The sequence below is a fragment of the Haemaphysalis longicornis genome, unplaced genomic scaffold, assembly GCF_048455015.1.
Source record: "Haemaphysalis longicornis isolate Haplotype H1 unplaced genomic scaffold, Haemaphysalis longicornis Haplotype H1 scaffold_6, whole genome shotgun sequence".
Classification (NCBI taxonomy): domain Eukaryota; kingdom Metazoa; phylum Arthropoda; class Arachnida; order Ixodida; family Ixodidae; genus Haemaphysalis; species Haemaphysalis longicornis.
In genome coordinates this window covers 39,671,228-39,690,695 of record NW_027526407.1, presented here as the reverse complement: position 1 = coordinate 39,690,695, position 19,468 = coordinate 39,671,228, and the positions used below count along the sequence as shown (strand labels likewise).

The following is a 19,468-nucleotide window of genomic DNA, read 5'->3' as shown; positions in this document are numbered from 1 at the left end:
ACCATTGGCAGGTAGAGGTACAAAGCTTTGCTTTAAAATACCTGACTGCTTATGTTTTGAGATGGAAAATAAAAATACACGTTGGCAGCAGTGTCTTGACCAAGAAATACAAAAAGCGCTCGCCCCTAGCTTAGCATTGCAAGATGTCCGACAGTAACAGCAGGTAGGAGAGTGGTCGGAACGAGCAGTGGTATAGATTCGTATACGTTGGAACGAGCAGTGTAAGATTAGAAAATTGATTGTACTTGAGAAAACCTCCACAATGTTATAGCGGGAGGAGGGAGACGGGAGGGCCAAAGGAAGACAAGTTTGCCGGAAAGAAAAAAAAAACATGCATTTACATGGCAGGGCGGCACAAGGCTATCGTATTTCGACTACACTTGCAGAAAGATGAGCAGATACAGGGGCGATTCGTTAAAAGAAAAATGTCGACTTCGGCTTGTCGAAAGCATCTTGCATGTAGCAGTAAACAACTAGGATAAACTGTTATTTATTTCCGTGGTGTGTTCAATACAGGTGTTAAGCCATTTATATTCCGCGTTTTTTTGTTTTGTGCGATAGATGTAGCTGATGTGTATTTTCTGCGTAAATATTCACGCCAAAATACATCGCGCTTCTTATTTAAAGCACGAATTACGAACTCGAACATTTCTATTAAATTGTTTGTCAGGTGTACATGTTTTCAATTCATTAGCTTGTACTCCGAAAAATTACACAACCCCGAAAAGCCCAAAAAAGCATACAACCAATTGGCGCGCACAGTCAAGGCAGCGGCAGAAAGTAAACACTCCACAGTGGTCTGAGCAAAATGTAACCGTCGGAAATTCGTCGTAGAATAACCGGACGCTTATTTAGCCGGATGCGTGTTTCCTGCGAAGGCCAGAATGTGAGAAAAAACTGTACTTTAACATACACATTTCACGAAACCAGACGGCACATGTTGTGACCGCGGAAAAGTACACCTGTGCCCAGCTGGTCATGAACTCCGAAATGTTCAATTCAGGAAAGCAGCACTTCTATATAAACCTAGCTTCTCAGGGCTGTAGCCACTTCTTTCAACAACACTTTTAGGCGCCCGCTTCTCAATAGAGACGTCATGCTCACCGTAGTCCTCATTCTTTCCCTGGCAAGGCCCTCGCTGGTGAAGGCAGCAGTCCAGACGCCCACCCTGACCTCATGCTCCAGTGAGTGCTGAGTGGAATTTTGTCCTCCTAAATTACAGCGCGTGTCCAGTGGAATTTCTGCCACCCAACGATCTACTAACAGCTTACAGGAACCAAACCCTGTTCTTTAGTGTAATGAAGGACCAATGCACAATGATTGTACTTAGTTACAAAACTGTTCACCATGTAGTTTTTGTACGACAATATTGAGAGTGACGGAAAAGCTGGGGTAAGTTGTATCTTAATAGGATGTAGGTTTTGGCGCGTTGGTGTTTAGTGTTGTACTTCACATGCGCTGAACGACCGATACTGAGGAGAAGCAGATTGATTTATTGCGAGGTTTAACGCGCCGACGCTACACAGGCGATGATGCGGGCCGTAGTGGAGGACTCCGGATTAATTTTGACCAATTGGGGATCTCCAACGTGAGCCGAAATCTCGAACACACCGGCGGTTTCGCTTTTCGCCTCCATCACCAAGCGGGATTGAGGAAACCCAGCTCCATACAAAGTGCAACTTTTAACGAACGTTATCATCAACATATCACTTGTTAGACTGCCTTTACACACGCACGAACACACGCACACGCACGCGCGCACGCACACACACACACACACGCGCGCACACACACACACACGCACGCACGCGCGCACACACACACACACACGCACACACACACACACACGCACACACACACACGCACACACACACACACAGACACACACACACACACACGCACGCACGCACACACACACACACACACGCACGCACGCACGCACGCACCCACACAGTTCACCTAATTTCAAATCCGTCTTTCGACATTTCAGCCGGTCCTCTCGTTAAAAAACTCAACGTGATTAGTATAGACACTTTTTATGATTACCGCTTTTTTCAAATTCGCCTTTTGACACTCCAGCCGGTACTCTCGTTGAAAAACTCAACGTGATTAGCATAGACACTTTTTATGATTACCGCCTATGCGCGGCTTTAAGAAGCGAGGCAAAGTGTAGCGAGAAATTATTAGTATCTTTGCGCAATTAATTTTCAATGTACCTGTGTACAACACTCGTCATACTGGACATTCGAAAGTTCGCTTTTGCAGAACCAACTATGGTAATCAATTGTTGTCTCACACTGTCCCCAAACTTCTAAATCATATTAGTGAACGTAGCGTTGACTTGCATTTTTCAGGATTCCGGAGTTTCTACGTATGTACCTGCTATAATGATTGCTCTTTTATTTTTAATTTAATTTTTTTATCCTAGAGGACTACTTCAGGGTATGAATGCAAGCAATGTTCGGCTAGACATTGTGTAAATTTCTTCCTTCTTATCTATGTTTACTTAAACACATTTCTTTTACCAGCTTATTTTTATTATTTTACGGCATTCTACAGGAAAAATTGAAATTGCACTATATTAATTATACGCAAATCCTCTAGGATGTATACTGTCAGGTGCCACCTACTGCCCATACACCCGTACGGGGCGAAATTTGTCAAGCTGTCTACAGCAGCTTTTTCTCTCCGCCAGTCATGTCTTATAAAGGAAAAACGCCAGCTGACTCAAGATAATACAATTACTTTTCTGTGAGTGACAAGGAGGGAGTGCTCGCAAAGCAGTCCCCGGCACGTGCGATTTTCTCTGCATCTCATAGCTCGGGTTGTCTGGTTCTTGTTTTTCCCAATGATGTGCTGGAAGCTGTTGTGTGAGGGCTCCCTCTACGTCACTGAGGGAAGAAGAATTGTATTTTCTTGAGGAAGCTGACCGTCTATCATCATAATGTAATTATAGTGACCCGTGCCCCAAAAGTGATGTAACGCATAGGGGAAGGGAAGATCTGTATGCGTTTTGTGTGTGTGCGCGCGTGTGTGTGTGTGTGTGTTTGTGTGCGTGTGTGTTTGTGTGTGCGTGTGTGTGTTTGTGTGTGTGTAGTTGTGTGTGTGTTCTTTTGTGCATATGTGTGTGTGTGTGTGTGTTTCAGAGAGAGAGATGTGGAGAGAAAGAAAGAAAGATAGATAGATAGATAGATAGATAGATAGATAGATAGATAGATAGATAGATAGATAGATAGATAGATAGATAGATAGATAGATAGATAGATAGATAGATAGATAGATAGATAGATAGATAGATAGATAGATAGATAGATAGACAGACAGACAGACAGATAGATAGATAGATAGATAGATATATAGATAGATAGAGAGAGAGAGAGAGAGAGAGAGAGAGAGAGAGAGAGAGAGAGAGAGAGAGATGGAGGGAGTAGGCATGGTTTTAAAATTTTGGTATTTTCAGAGTAACGTTTGTTGAAAGTTACGCTTTATGTCTCGCTGTCTGTCTTCAGTCATTGTCTTTTTTTGCAAGGGAACTACACTATGCTATATCCAGCCATGTTTAGAGATCGGGACGTTGGAGTAAAATTGGCTTTCAAAAAGATGCGGGTTCCAAGCTGCCACCTCTGCTCAAAAGACTTTAGGGTTATCAAAGGATGAAGGAAAGCCTCATATAGCAGTGGGGGGCAAACTTTATACAAATTGTAAATATTGGAGCAAGAGTGGCTGACAGGAAGATTGTTTAATTCTGAGTTCTTTCATTCATGTATTCATTTCGACCTATGGAGATTTTACGCGCCAACTAAGGATTCATCATAGGTGAGATAGAACGGCATTGATCCCTCGTCACCTCTGCTTGTATTGTAGCCGACCTTTTGGTACTCAACCTCCTGATTAACATCTTGAACATGGCACCATAGTAAATATCTCGTGCGTTCAGCCATAGGATATGCTTTTCGTATTCTTCTGAAGGCTGCTGAAGAATACGACAATACTACTTTGCCCAAAAAGTTCCCGTCACCCAATTTGTAACGTCATTGTTGAGTCTTCATTGATGCTTAAATTTTGCGAAGCATTTTGAACATGTATAAAGTTTTTAAACCCGCTCTCGCAGTCTTAGCTAACCGATCCTTTTTTGAGGGTAACTGTCTCCATCTTAATAATGCCAGCTCTTTAGCAAGATGGAAACTGTTGTTTTGGAAAAAAAACAGGTGCTGAGAGAAGAAAAACAACTGCATTTATTCAGTTTCAAGCCTTAAGTGGGTGAAGCTCGTTTAAAAAAATGCGTAGTGGTCTTTAAAAGGCACTAGTTTGTTTAGCAGCACCTCTACTCTCTACGTAATTTTGCCAGCCTTGTAAATACTTTCGTCATAGAAAGTACCAGCGTCGGAATATTGAAGGTGCGGTGAGAAAACTTGTACGTGCTAAAAATAAAACAATTTTTTATAAGTTTGGTCTGCAAAAAGGAAAGAGTGATTTTTCGAACGAATATCCGGAGCGAAATTTGGTTTCGTATTCATGCCCAATTCAAATGTTCAAGGAAATGTTGACCAACATCATTCATTTACACGGTGCGCGATAGGTTTCTGCCAACAGGTTGTCACAATATTTCAGAAACCTTTCACATTCCTGTTATGGTAAAGTTATTGTCTCAGGATATGCTGTTCCAATCTCACCCTACTTATGCGTACTTTGTTTTGTATACTAAAAAAAATTCAATAAATTTATTACGCCATTGATACCTGAGAGAGGGCGGTGTTTAATATCTCGCATGTATGGTTCATATTTTTACAATAATGGCACAGCATTCGTGCACCAATTCACCATAAATTTATATTGCAGACACCAGTTTCGTTGTCCTACACAGAGTTAAGGGACACAGAATTCACCGCATGTCTTCATTTGTGTCACCCAGTATATTTAATTGACAGAGAAGGAAGTATTTATTTTTTTTGTAATTGGTGTCTTTCTTTTGTGTTCGCAGGTGTACAACAAGTTCAAGTAGGCGGGGTGACCATTGAAAACGCCAAAATTGGGCAGACGATGCTTTTGAACTTCACGTTGACAATCAGTCAGGCGCTGCAATCAGAGCCAAAGATGCAGTTTACGTTCAAGAAACAAAGTGGCTCAGTAATTCCTTGCATCAACGGTGTCGGGTCATGGTGGGTCAAATATACTAGTACTGGAACAGTTTTTTTAGATATGTACTGTTTAAAGCTACCTTACCTCTCATCGTTCTAATACGCAAGTACAGATGTCCCCACAAATGAAAAACAGACCTGAAATACAAGCATTTAAATTAAACACATGTACGTATTTCTAATGTCGTGAAAGGGTACTGAGGGGCTCTACCATCAAACTGAACAACCACGACATTTTTTTTCGTGGTTCTGTCGGAGTTGTTAGCTTGTGGGATAATTAAGTTTTAACAACGCAGCTGTTGTTACTGGGCGTAAGTTCGCCGTTGCATGAAAAAATAAAAAAAGGAAATGCCGGGCCCTCCTGAACACACGCCTCGCAGCAACCACCGAGCATCCTCGCCACGTGCAGTGGATTTAGCAAAAGAAAAAAAAAACTGGCAAGAACCTTGATGAGCGAGAAAATGGTGAGCGCTCATGAGCGTGTGCTCGTGGTGGACACCGTGTCCCCGCCTCGCGCAGTGGCTTTAGCAAAAAAAACCTCCAGCTCCGCCTTCAGGCGCTACCGCGCATTTAAAAAAACTCCAGCGCTATTGCTAAAGGTGAAAAGACAGCCTGCTTGGGAGAGGTCACCGCGGCCGCCACATTCTCTAGAAGCTATAATGGATAGTAGGAGAGACGGCTACGAGTGCGCCAGTCCTTCAAGAGGCGACTTGCAGAACCCTCCAGCGCTGCTCGAGTCGATGACGAAGAGCTGTTGAAGTCCACAATGCTGAGGATGACTTTGCACCCACCATTGGTCGCGAATAACGCGATGACCTCTTCGACGCAAATGCCGACTATTACTAGCAGCGCAACTATGCAAATAAACAATGATACTGAAACTTAACCATGTATCCGGCATTCGTCACGTACAACAGCTCTGTCATTCAAGTATTGCGCAGTGCATTTTTTGTATTTTTTGTCAAGGTGTCGTTAAGCGAGAGTGACGTCTTTAAAGGGGTCAACAATAACGTATAAACCCACATGATGATATATTGCGTCTCATCGGGCTGCCAACTTTTCTTGTTGAATGAGTTTCTGACTACTTGGCGAATAGCAGCCAATATGTAAATATTGATGGTTTCATTTCTAGTACTCTACCTGTTACTTCCTGAGCCCACCAGGCAGCGTTTTGGGCCCCTTACTTGCTGTAATGACTTCGTATTAGCAATTAAAGAACTCTTTAAAGTTCTAGTATTCTTTGCTGGTTGCGTTAATTTTAATATGAAGACTTGTATTGACCAACCGGATCCTAACGCTTCACTCGCTGACATCAATTCCTAGAGCCATGAATGGGGCATGGTTTTAAACCCGGAGAAATCACCACCCTTCGCCTCCTCAAAAAGTGCAATTTCCATCTATTTTTGTGCTCTCTCGAAGGAAATCACCTACGAAGTTCAGAAATAAAAATACTTGATGATATCAACAACAAACAGCTTCAGCAGGAATTTCCGCAATGCTAACATTTCTTGATCTTCCTCTCGTATGCTGGTTTCCTCCTGTCGTATGCCAACAAGCTTAAAGGAGCCATGAAGACAAAATGCAAGTTTGTGTTATTCGAAAGATTTCGTGTTTTATAGTGCCCCCTGCAGTGCTTGTCCGAATGCCAACGATGCTTTATTCACTAAGAAATTAATCACTTTAGGCTAAAATTTTGATTCTCCCGCTCAATCGTGCGTTCTCGTGGTCCCAAATGACATCACAGGACCCGAGCGCTCTGCAGCCTAGGGTCCCTTGATTCACGCATCCGCCGTACAGGGTGGAGACACGTATGCGCTGGCACCGCCATTTTGGTCCACTCGCTCGCTGCCGCAACAAGTCATTGTATCAAAACCGCCCTAAAACTATCGCAGCAACGGGGTTAACTGGCGAAGTTTGAATCATCTTATCTGTTTCGCGTTGCTGGGTCTCGTGGGAAACGAGAACAACGCGTCGTGCACGTTGACCCAACTGCAGCGGCACGGGACCGTTCAAAGGGTGTCTCCACCCTGTACGTCGGCTGGCACTGAGGTATTCGCGCGGTTGTTTGCGTTACTGAACCCAGATGGCGCCACCATACCGTGGCGTGTCGTTTTCTGCCTTTTTTTCATTCTGGGAGAAAATGGTTTCGTGAAACAAAGTGCTCGCTCGACAAATATGTTCACGGAAGACACCGTCGCTACAATCAATCGGCCAGTGTCGTCTGAAACAACCCCCAAAGCCCCGCAGTTCTGTGCAGCTAAACAAGCATAGTGCGCGCAGTACCAACAACAGCAGTACGAAGCGGTACTTCTATGTTTACATGGGCTTTCGTAACTTACACTTACCACCATTCTTACGACTTTAAAAAGAATGTGCCCTAAATTTAAGCGCAAATAGCTCGTTCGGCAAGCTTGTAAGCTCTGCCTAATTTGCGTTTACTTTCGCCGGCCTCCGCCAATCGCAGAACTGGCTCGAATGACATCATAGGTTCTGTTGCGGGAAATGAGCTAGTGGGTCGCATGGCCATTCCCTTTTTTTCCTAATTATGTAGCTTATTTGAGCGAAGTTTACGTTAAAAGTGGTGTAAGTATGATTCTAACGAGGCAATCTTTTGAAGGAACCAAACTTGTGTAATCTCTTCATGGCTCCTTTAAAGATGCTTTGTTAAAGTTCAATCGCTTTCATATGCACCCTTCCTCAGCGTAAGATAAAATGCACCGTTGGGAGCCCTTTACGACCTAAAATCCTTTTCCGAGTTCATGAAAATAGCGGGTTTCAAACATTGGTGTAGTCAGGAGAAACTTTCTCCGCCTTAAATTCCTGTACTTGCTCTTCATCGTAAACTAGCCCTAGACTCAGTCCCTTTTTCAAACCCCTTACTACTTCTCGCATTCGTCATTAAAATTTCCTGTCTTTAGTTCGCTTCTACCAATTTGTTCATATTTCTTTTTTTCAACAACCTATAAACTACTAAAACAATACACCAGAAAAATACCTGAACTCTTTTTATCCATTGAAAGTGTTTTTCAGCAGTGCCTCACGAGCACGTTTTTTGTTACTTTTGTTGTCTTATTTTTTTGCCAATTATGTCGCACTTAATATGCTCTGTTCTGTATCTATGTGGATCTTTCCACTTTGTGCCCCTCCTGCTTGGCCCTCTGGCCAGCACTATCTTATCCAATAAATAAATAATTAGGTTGTGGGAGAGGCATCGCTTGTGTACTGGCGGCCACTTCAAACCCTACCCCTGTGAAGCGTATTAAGCCGCATGGCGGTAGCGCTCATAAACGCATTTTGAGCGGCCCTGGGAGGGGAGGGTGATTATAAGTGCAAGGACCATCATGGGCTCGTTCAGCTTGACAAAGGGTTCCGGCTGCAGAAGAGTCGTGATATAAACAGAAGGGCAAAATGGTATCCGGAAAGCTGAGAGGTGGAGGGGGGGGGGGGGGGGGGGCTACGCGAGTCAAGGAGTCAAGCAAAACTAAGAATTTGTAGTCCGGAGACCCATGAAGTGCTGCATTGTTGGCTTGCGCAATGACCGATAAGCTCTCATCCTAATTCTGGTGGCAAAATCAGTGCATATGGATGTCATGTTCGTGAGAGTCCTGTATGTATGATTTGTTCAGCCATTCCCACCGCGGTTAATATCAAAAAACACCGAAAAAGTGAAACAAGTTTTTTATGTCGTCGGTAATAAACTGTCGACCTGGTTACTTATTATTATCTGCGGGCAACCATGCTAAAGACGAGGCAGCATTACAGGAACACCAAAACAATGGCTGCGTCGCAAGTGCCAACATTTTAGTTCTGCGTATCGCTAAGATGGCCGCTGGGCGATAACAGAACGATTACGTGTTCAAGAGCATGAAAAAAAATGTCCGATAAATAATGCCGATTTCATTGAAGAGAAAACAGGAACAGTGTACAGCCTGAAGTTGGCCAGGTATGCAATGTTTGGAGGACGAAAGTATCACTGACTCGAAAGACAACTCGACACGTCGGGATAAACATCACAATGCCTTTTAATCCAGCAATAATATTCTTGAGTGTGGCACAAAGTTCCTATGATGCCATTGTGACCGAGGTGGTTATCATTCGCATAGCGCAAAATACAAGCCCGCTGCTACCTTGGTACGACAAGAAGGTATGTTGTTGTGAATGTTTGAAAAAAAAAGAAAGTGAAGAAAGACTTCGTACCCAGATGGGACCCGAACACAAGTCATTCTGAGAAGTACAATAATTCGCCTTTCCATCATTCCTTCCTCGCGTACTTGATGGTTTACCTTCGTTCTATGTTCATGGAATGCGAGTCCTTCGTTCCGAATTATTATTCAAAGTAATATTAATATTCAAACCTTCTACCCAGGAATCTTTTTTCTGGCTTATATATAGATATATAGGCTTTGAAAGAGGTTAGACTCCAGACGGAAACGTCGTAATTTAGCAGCACTATATAACAAGCATACAGCACTATATAAGAAACATATAGATGTTTGTTATATGCATTCTCAGCGCTGTCTGTACGCGGGCACCGTATCATAGCGGGTTTTAGACCAGCGGATCAGCTCTGTTCATGGTCATGGGTGTTACCGTTTCCTTTGAATGAAGGATAGACCGTGACATAATGGGAGAATAAAGGAAGGTCGTTCCGCGCCAATAAAGATTTTGGGCTACCCCTTCGAGCACTGCAAAATTATCCGCGCTGCGTGAGCGGTGGTTTGGTATTTCAAGTGTCACATTCCTGCTTTTCAGTAACGTCCGGTTCATCAGGGCTGAATGTGCCTCTTTTTTCAGCACGTACAAGCTTTGCGGAGGAACCAGCAGTGTAGAACAAAAGTTGGGGAGGCTGTGGAACAACGTTTGCCCGGTTCCCGCTATCACAGTACAACAGTCCATTAAGGCGGACCTAGACTCGGCCATACAACTCATCATTGGAGTAAGTAGCCAACGGCATCCTGCTCAGCCAAGAGCATTGAAAGATTCCAGCCAAGCTATACTCGCATAGCTTAAACTTAACGGAAATTTTTCCGCCGATGGTTTATTTCTAAGAAGACGACCACTGGAAAGGTGACAGTCGAGTGCCATTACTTTAAATTCTTTTACAAAAATAAGTAAGGCAAAATGTCTGATTCTGGATGGTCAGAAGCCCTTCAAGTGGGTCTGTTGGGCGAGAAGGTGAGCAAGATACGACAAAAATGGAATATTGCGACACAATCTGCAGTTAAGTTCAACACTCCGCTAGTGGCACTTTTTATTGATAGGGTAACAAAAAATTAATTTTAAAATACATAATAACCATTGGGAGCGGTAAATTAGGAACATTGATGAGAAAATTGTGCCGAAATTGAATAACTTTCAAATTGCGCATGCAATCTTTTTTATCACGGTTTGTCTTAGGGACGGTTGATGAATTTGACTATTTCAGTGTTGTTCGAATTCGCTAGGGCATTTATTTACGTATTGTTTTGGTTGGAGTTGGGTGCATCTGTTTTCCCGAAGCACAACAGTTTTCTTCGTTTTGTTTTTCGTTCAAATTTTATATCACCTCTCCTCAGGCTACCTTAAAAAAATAGTTTCTTTTTATTTGCTTTTTTGTTTGTTCGCGAGGCGGCCTTGTGCTTTGTTTTTGTTTTTTCGGTTTTTTATACCTGTTTATGTGGCTGTTCAAACCTGGTTTTTCTACAGCGCTGTTTTATAGGCTACTGCCCCCAATAATGGTCAAAACATCCAGCTGCCAGAGGACAAAATACTTTTTAATTGGTGTGGGAATTGAACTTGGGCTTTAAGACACGGAGCTTGTAAATTACTGCAATGCTATGCCGGAATGTCGTCAGGTCCAGAGAAGAGTTATCCTACTGTGTGCCTCGTAACAAGTACATGTAACGACATGTAAGTTGACGTGACAGGCTCCCCGAATATTCAGAGGTACGGAGGGCTCCCTGGTCAGGAACTAAACATATTCCCGGATACCTCATAGGCGACACTATACAGCTGCAACAATGCTGGGAAGGTTTCTCGGGGCAGAAACAGTACTCTCTCACTATAGAAGAATATGACCTCCCTGATGCAGTACTACGCCTAAACCGCACATGACCAAGCACCGTAACCCTCGGCCCTTACTCCTAAGCAGCTGTAGAGTACCTGACCACGGTTCTCTGGTCGTGAACACGCGGTCATTGCCATGGTGTTGGATAGGGCAGCAATACACCATAGGGGGCAAGAATCTGTGGGTCCCGACCAGCCACCTCTGTACATTGCCCCTGGCAGAGTTGACAGCGTGAACCCTGTCTAGCAAGGGAAGCTTAGCTGTACTATTCAGAGGAACTCTCGAACATTAGGTGGGATATCACAGGACTGCTAAAGCTCAGAAGAGGAGAAGGCTTCATGGGAACGAGTAGCAGGGGCATATTGTGTGTTACCGAATACCTCGAGTAAAAGAAGAGGATGGGGTGAGATTCTCGATCTACTGAGAGATTGCAGGTAATGTGCAGAAATTCTTAAGCATAAACAAAGAGTTGCAGTAGTTGTTATCAAGTGAAGAGAAGATACATGTGAAAGGAAGTACAAGCTTACGCACCACCACTTAGCTAGGATGATGTGCCCTTGGCAGTTTTTACGAGTACTCCAATAGCCATGAGTCAGGGAACAGCACAGTTCGTCATTTCGAGGAAAGATGGTAACTCTAAGCTAAGTGATACGCGAATTGGAAAGAGATGAGTTTGAAACTTTGGAGTAGACAGTGGACATGACCTAGGAGACAGATTGGTTACGGCTTAGGCACACCTATTCTTTCCTTTACGGTCACTCGACTTACGAAAATACTACAATACGTAAGTGATCGCAATGCCTAAAGCTACGTGTGTATTTGTTGCAATGAGAAGTTGCGTTGTCACTTTTTGGGCACTCGTGACAAAGACTTTTTGTTCTTCTAGATAAAGTTGACCATGTTGCATTTTTTCCTGCAGTTCGCTCCGACGACTCTCAATATTGAAATAAAGGTGATCAATGGAGGAACCACAGTCGGATGCCAAAGCTTTCCCGTGAACATTGCCAAAGCTTGATGCTTTGGTGAGGTGCAAGCAACTGGCCGAACTTCCAATTCAGTCAAGTGCAGGGCCAGAAACAAGGGACAAATAAATATTTAAATAAAAATGAAAGGAATCCAGTCTCGCTACTGCGCAAGAACTGGGAATTCAGATTCCTAGTCTATATCTGTTCGCGGATGATTTTACGAAGTGATCTGTTTCACTTTTCAACGATATTGTTGCAGGCTTAAAGCGCGTTTACATGGATGCGGGAGTAGCGTATCGAATTTGATTTGTCGCTTTCACATACCGCATCGCATCGCGTGTAAGCTGGACAATTCGCTTGGTTGACGCGTAGCATCCGATGCGCTAAACCAGGCTAGATCGAGAACATAAATGTGACTTCCCGAACGCATGTAGCGGCAGTCGCATTGCATTGCTCGGGTCGGCTCGGGTGTTAGGCTTAGCCTCGTGGCTTAGGCTTAGCATCGTGGCGGTTGTTTGACCGCTGCTTGCTGTACAACTGCGGATGACAATCCTTAACACAACTTTTCACCACATTGTCATCCCCCTGCTCATATGTGGAACTTTATTTCTGCGATAATTGCCGTTTGAGCGATCGGTGAACAAGACATCTACCGTGGCCTGTTATGATTCTTCTGCGCAGGTAGCGCCATGACCACTTGCCGCACCGCGCGCCGCGGTGCCGGGTCGGACCGTCGAGCGTCCGCGGCCGGTCAGCATAGGCTCAGCATCGGGGCCGATATCTGATCACCGCTTTTAAAATTAGGGCTGATAACAATTTCTAGCACTTTCTCGCATGTGGAACTTCTTTTTCGTCATTGGGTTGATTTGGAAGAGTGGCGATAAGAGGTTTCTACGGTGATCTGCGCCGGTTGGAGCCGCTTTGTGTCCGTGCGGGCAGGCGCGGCCGGCGTGTGCGCGGGCCGTTTCCGAGGGCAGAAAGCCCTTCAAAATGTTTTTCTTGTGAACGACGCGCGGAATGTACAAATTTACCTCAGATACCGTCGTAGTTGATCGGGTGGGTCGGGGAACCAGCCGCAGGTTTCGCTTCAGCCTTATAGACGCAAAAGGAACACAGGCAACTTGCCGGCAACCGCTGGTCACGCCGGAAATGCGACACCACAACTCCCTATTATGACACAGGGCGGCGCTAGTCTCCAATGCGCATGCATGCAAACCCAAATGCGTGGCATTTGCCCGATTCGACGAATCGATCGATACGCTACAGTCGAATTCATGTAAACGCGCTTCAAGATACACAGTACGAAACTCTGGTCAGCTCCGTAACTCAACACTTGCGTTTTAGATCTAAACTTCACCTTGTTATACTACACGTTAGCGAAAACACAAAACGAGCATAAAATACTAAGGCAATCATCATGTGTTTGGGGCTTTTTTGATTTCCGCTTATGTCTTAACACACATCTGACCATGTATATCACAAAATTTTATGGTTGTAATTAACAAACGTTTGCCTAATACAGATTGGGGACCAAACAAATTGCAAGGCTGATTTGTCAATCTTAAGTAAACGTGAGGACGTCATCCTTGTCACTTGCGAACTTCGAGATCACCGCGATGCGCGTGCCTTTCTAAGGTATTAGAAGATTACAACGCTCCGTTTACCGTACGCACCTCGCACGCCACACCAACCGTGGATCAAAGGAGAACGCTAACGAGGTAAGAAAACAAAATAAAAAAGCCCGTTCAAGGACAAAGGAACTTTGCCAGGCAACGCTTCGTTCATACACGTCTGGCAGTGCAACAAAAAAATAACATACACGTCTGGCAGGCTACGAAAAAAAACATGGTATCAAATAACCAAACGGTGCCCACCGCTTGAGTTCTGCTATGCTTATATTTCTTAGTGAGGTGGCTTCGTCTTTTTGTGTTGGTACCGGACAATACATGCTTTGCGAAAATACCCAAAAGGAAGAAAAAGAATACCATGACGAATAGGAAGAAAGACGAGAAATGGTTAGAAGCATATAACAAGCACCGAGTGGGGCACGCCTCCCTCACCAGCGCTGAACTCGTTCTCTTTCGCAATTATGGGTTTTCCCAATCAGGTGTTTTTAACACACGCCTATTAAAGGCGATCATCCTTCTTGAGGTTCCTAAACGCGAAATTGGAGTTCCTAAACCTGGTAGCGGACCCGTTCTCCTGGGATCCGCTGCTAGTGTGAAGAGGATCTAGCTCGACCCCCCAGCTCTGGTGTTTCCCCAGTCTTGTACCACTCAGGAAACCTGCGTTGTTTTTTATTCCCAACCATGCGTCAGTTTATTTAATACTAGCTTAACTTTTCATAGTTTGTTACGCAGACATTAATACCGAGCTGGTGAAAGATTTCAACTGTAAATGCATTATTTACTAATTCATCACCTGAATAAAACTTCATATGCCTTCAAACGGAGCTGATGAAGCTACCATTGTGGTAGGTGTTAATTTAGTGGCAAGTTTATATATTCTATTCCAATTTTGTTTATACTCCAAATGAATGGCCGTAGTCACGCATAAGTCAAATTGGCGTCAGTATACGTCGTAAATATTTTTAGTGATGATTGCGATTGATGCCACAAAGTGGTACTTGCTTTCTTTAATTGTTCCACTTGGTTGACGTCAAAGTGAACTACACCTAGTCAATTGCATTACTTCACACGACTTCACATATGCGTTGTCATCAAAGAACAACGGTGAATGAATCACAATTCTTGATTGAAACACCCACTAATAAGAGGATGTGGCGGGGGGGGGGGGGGGGGGAATCAGTTATCTGTATTGGCGGAAATAAATGTTTGGTTTCAACATAGCGACTATAAAAATAACTTCCAAACGTACACTTGTTGGCACATGGCGGAGCTGGCTTTTATAAGGCCGGTAACCTCCTTTATGGCAGCACTTCCCCAGCAATCATTATTGTGCTATAGGAATGAAATACGGCATGATAAAATGAACCCACTTTTTTTAATGACCCTGTATAAATTCTACAGTGAGAATGAACTTTCTGTGGCGGCAACCTGAAATACGGAGCTGACCTCGTCATAGTGAGTAGGCGAGCAGCAGAAGTGCAACCATCCTTCGCAGCTAAGCCGGCACCGACGGAGGTGCTTGGCAACTCCAGGAGGGAGCAATTGCGCAATCGTCGCGCACTCCGCTTTTATATTGTAGCGTGACTGGGTTATGACGAACCATGACAGCTGTCAACGCTTTTCAAATATACGTAATGTTTTCTTGCTGCTGAGAAGTGTGGATATGTATGATTCACGCCGCCAGTTCCGTCAGTTTGAAACGGTTTCGCCAATATACGCTCCTTGTTCAATAAATATTTCTGCGTTTGACCCGGCCTCTAAATGGAGTAACAGGCAGAAAAAAACGTTAAAGTTATGCTTGCACTGGTGAGACTACCGCCTGTAAATCTGAAGAAACATCTGTAACTGAAGCACTATTGGTATTTACGCTTTATGCGTTTTATCACCTTTTTACTCGTGACAAACCCGACGCTTGAAAAAAAAGTTGTACCGAGTTCACCTCAAGCGGATACGAAAAAACTTAGTGAAATAGGCTCTCTGTTCAGCTTAGAGCTTAGAAATTGCCTCCGGGCATTTTGAGGTAATGAACCTTATTGCATTCACCTGCTATTTTTTGTGCTCTAAACTCTTCGACACGAGCAGAAACTCTGTGCTTCGCGCTTATAAGCCAACAAGCCATCTCGGTTGCGAGTAGAAGGTGATACGTTGTGCGTATAAAAATACCACGCGTTAGCTACGGCTACTTGAGCCAAGTTATCCTGCGTGTTTCTTCATGGAGGTGAGAACAGGAAAGTTGAGCCGGGCGTGTGTTTCTTATAATTTTAAGAAACATTTGACCTTCTCTCGACGATAGGTTTTGGCACATTCTATTCAATTGCTATCATAGAGAGAGAGAGAGAGAGAGAGAGAGAGAGAGAGAGAGAGAGAGAGAGAGAGAGAGAGAGAGAGAGAGAGAGAGAGAAAGAGAGAGAGAGAGAGAGAGAGAGAGAGAGAGAGAGAGAGAGAGAGAGAGAGAGAGTAAAATTTTGCTTAGTCGTCGGCTGTGAGCCCTTGGGCTCTGGCAGCGTCCTCAGCCAGCTGGACGGCCCAGAGTTCATCTTCCGGGCTGGAGCTAGCAGCACGGTCTCCCATTGCTCACTGTTAGTGATTGTGCGGCCACTTGTGATCGTCTGCGGACACTGCCATGACATGCGCGCCAGGTCCGCTCGTTCCTGACATATGACACTGTGGGAGTTGCGCACTGGGTAGCAATAGCTATACACAAGTGGGTTTGGAAACGAGTAAGTCTGTAACAGTCGCCAGACCACCGAATTCCGCTTACTGAGGGATGGGTCCGCTGCATGTTGAAAACAGTTGTTCAGTCTATAATACTGCGGACTTGTGTTTATTTCGTAGAATGTGTATACATGACTTTTATTCATTTGCGTAAGTGCTAACTTTCTCAATATCGGCGTCCGCCATTGCATTGGTATATGTCACCATCCCAATTATTCGAAATCAAGAATTTTGTTAGTTGCTGCAAGTTTTCGATGTATTTAAGCTGGGGCTCCGAAAATATATGCTCGCCAACAAAATATAACGAGCTTAGCAGGAATGGGAGAGCACGCGGAACAAAGCGGCAGAAAGTAATCACTTCACACTGTTTTTTTAAAAAAATATAGCCTGTGCAAACGCTCTCATAAAATAAGCGGATGTACATCTACCCGATCTGTATTTCCACGACATTCTGGAATGTGGACTGAAACAGTGCTTTAACGCGCGCATTTTACAAAATTAGACAGCAGTTGTAGCAGCCGCACAAAAATTTATTAATGTCCATTTGGTCATGAACCAGGAAAAGCTGGAATTTTCAGTGACAGAGCACTTGTGTAGTACGAAGTGCTCTAGTCCCTGTATTCCAATCTCATAGTAGGATAGTAAGGTGCTTTGCTATAGAGCCGTCATGCTCGTCATATTCCTTTTTCTTTTCTTGGCAAGTCCCTCTTTGGGGAAGGGATCCGTCCAAACGCCCTCATTGACATCATGCTCTAGTAAGTGCTGAATCGTATTTCCCGCTGTGAGCTCGAATACATGTCCAGTGTAAACTCTGCTGGCATCCGTTCTGCTAAAACCTTACTGTTATTCAAATGTGTTGTTGGGCAATGTCGAATAAATATATCCTCTTTTCATCTGGTTCGAATATGTTTAGATACTGTGGGTTGCACAATGTTGAAGGCAGTTTTAAGATATTGGTAAGAAAGCTATAAGAAGATATGTTTACCCGTATAAAGAGTACGCAAAGTCAAGGTAAATTTCAGTGTCGAACATACCGTGGCAGCTGGGTGGCCTCTCTTCATACATGTGTGTGCTGACAGAAGTAAAGGACAACAACATACATAGTTCTGGGCGGCTCATTTATAATCAAATTGTATTATGGGGATCAAGAATATTTAACAGGTAGAAAATTGTGGTGTGAGTTCTCTCCGCTTCTTTCATACGTACATATTTTTTTACCTGAACAACAGGTTAACCTTTGATCAATAGAGCACCACTGTTTTTCAGTTACCTATGCTGGAAGTGGAGCTCAGCTTTCGGAAGTTCCTGCAAAGCAGAAACTGATATTTTGGGAGTACAAATCCGGGATGTCGTGTCGTATAAAAATATTTTACGTTCAGTAGTGGCATATCCTTTTATTTTGGTTCTGCAGGCACCAATGACAACAAATACCCTTGTGCAAGCTTGCCCGAATGTTTCACATCCCCCAGTCGGTATCTTGACGAAGTGGTCACTTCGTTCGTTTGCGCTCAAATTTCTGGGCGCATATTTTCAATGTGTAAATGTTTTGTAAACTCATCTTTGCATTTTCTGGTAAAGAATTACTTTCGAGCACACGGTTCCTCCACCCCAGCCACGTCATTGGTGTCCATTTATCACAATTTGAAGCATGGTTTCCTCACAGAAAGGTGTGGTTGAAATTCCAACCCCGTGTTTTTATTTAGGGATTTGTTTTGCTGAGGAAATATATTTATTGCCAAATTTTCTTAAAGTTAGGCTTTTAGAGGGCGAAACTCTCTGGAAGGAAAGGCACTGCGACATTCTTCACCTGACAGGGTGAGACAATCTCGCGAAATGTTTACACTGAGATTGTGGCAAAGGTGCGCTTTCAGGATAAACGCTTGGAGCCGAACCCTGCACACAATAACTTTGGCCCCAATGCTAAACAGAATTCACTAAAATGAGTTGCACATTATTGCAAAACGGAGCCAGCAGAACATGAGTATATATCGTTCATATTTTTGCACAGTGGCACAACGTTTCAAAACTTAGGTGCCATGAATACGCAGGTCTGTCACCATTTCGGTGAACTATACGCAGGGCGTGTAAACAGGGAATCCACAGGATGTCTTCATTTGTGTTGCTTAGGATTTGCTGAGAAAGTAGTAATTGGTAATACTTTGTGATAATCAGGTGAGTGTCGTTGTTTGTTTTCGCAGGTGCTCGGCAAGTTCAATTAGGCGGGGTGACCATTGAGAACGCGAAAATTGGTCTGACGATGTTTGCAAACTTCACGTTGAAAGTCAGTGAGAAACTGGGATCAAACCCAAAGTTGAAACTTACCGTGAAGGAAAAGGGTGGCATCGTTGTACCTTGTATCAACGGCGTTGGCTCATGGTACGTTAGATATACCGGTACGATGATGGTTTACTTCAGATATTGTTTTCTGATGGCAGACTATGTTATTACGTGTCGGAATAACGATGAGACGAGCCATGATTGATGAGGCGATGATTTAATAGGTGTCAGCCATCTTGGCGCGAGCACGGCTATGTCACTCGATGTGCTTCATCATCTTCGAAGGTGGGCAAACATGGCGTCATGTGTACTTGGTTACTTCTTGGCCTTTTCCTCGTGTCAATATGATACGAACCATGGTTAATAATGATGGGCGATCTTTTGTTGCGTGAGCTACACTGGCCGAGGTTGAGCAGTTTCGCGTGGCTCCTGGAGAGCCGTGCGGGGCATGCGCGAGGAGCAGTGGCGTCACACGGCGCACAGAACGTTGATCACTGCCCGGCGTCTCTCACACACTCCACGCACCCAGCGTCTTCGCCGACCTCCGTTCTGCACGTGGCGGCCCGGTACACTTGATGATCATGCGAGGGGTGGCCGGGTGTGAAACCGATGGCTCATGCTTCGCAGCAACACCGGCGTGCGCCTGTGGAACCAGCTTAGCTCTGGGGCGATTGGTGACACTGCGCCGGAACCGCTTGA

The 19,468-nt window shown here is 44.2% G+C and overlaps 1 protein-coding gene across 1 annotated transcript; it reads left to right on the top strand.

The window, feature by feature from the left end:
• The first annotated feature begins 993 nt into the window (after positions 1-993).
• LOC144141504 (uncharacterized) lies at positions 994-12,260 on the top strand. Its single transcript, XM_077673056.1, has 4 exons — positions 994-1,184; positions 4,982-5,159; positions 9,933-10,074; positions 12,104-12,260. The coding sequence occupies exons 1-4, from the start codon at positions 1,097-1,099 to the stop codon at positions 12,197-12,199; spliced, it is 504 nt and encodes a 167-aa protein (XP_077529182.1). The 5' UTR covers positions 994-1,096; the 3' UTR covers positions 12,200-12,260.
• The last annotated feature ends 7,208 nt before the right edge of the window (positions 12,261-19,468 follow it).

What these genes read in the sequence shown, in the direction of transcription:
- LOC144141504 (XM_077673056.1), top strand. Translation starts at nt 1,097, where the DNA reads ATGCTCACCGTAGTCCTCATTCTTTCCCTGGCAAGGCCCTCGCTGGTG. An exon ending in CACCCTGACCTCATGCTCCA is followed by an intron (nt 1,185 to 4,981) that starts GTGAGTGCTGAG and finishes TTGTGTTCGCAG; the next exon opens with GTGTACAACAAGTTCAAGTA. An exon ending in CCATACAACTCATCATTGGA is followed by an intron (nt 10,075 to 12,103) that starts GTAAGTAGCCAA and finishes TTTTTCCTGCAG; the next exon opens with TTCGCTCCGACGACTCTCAA.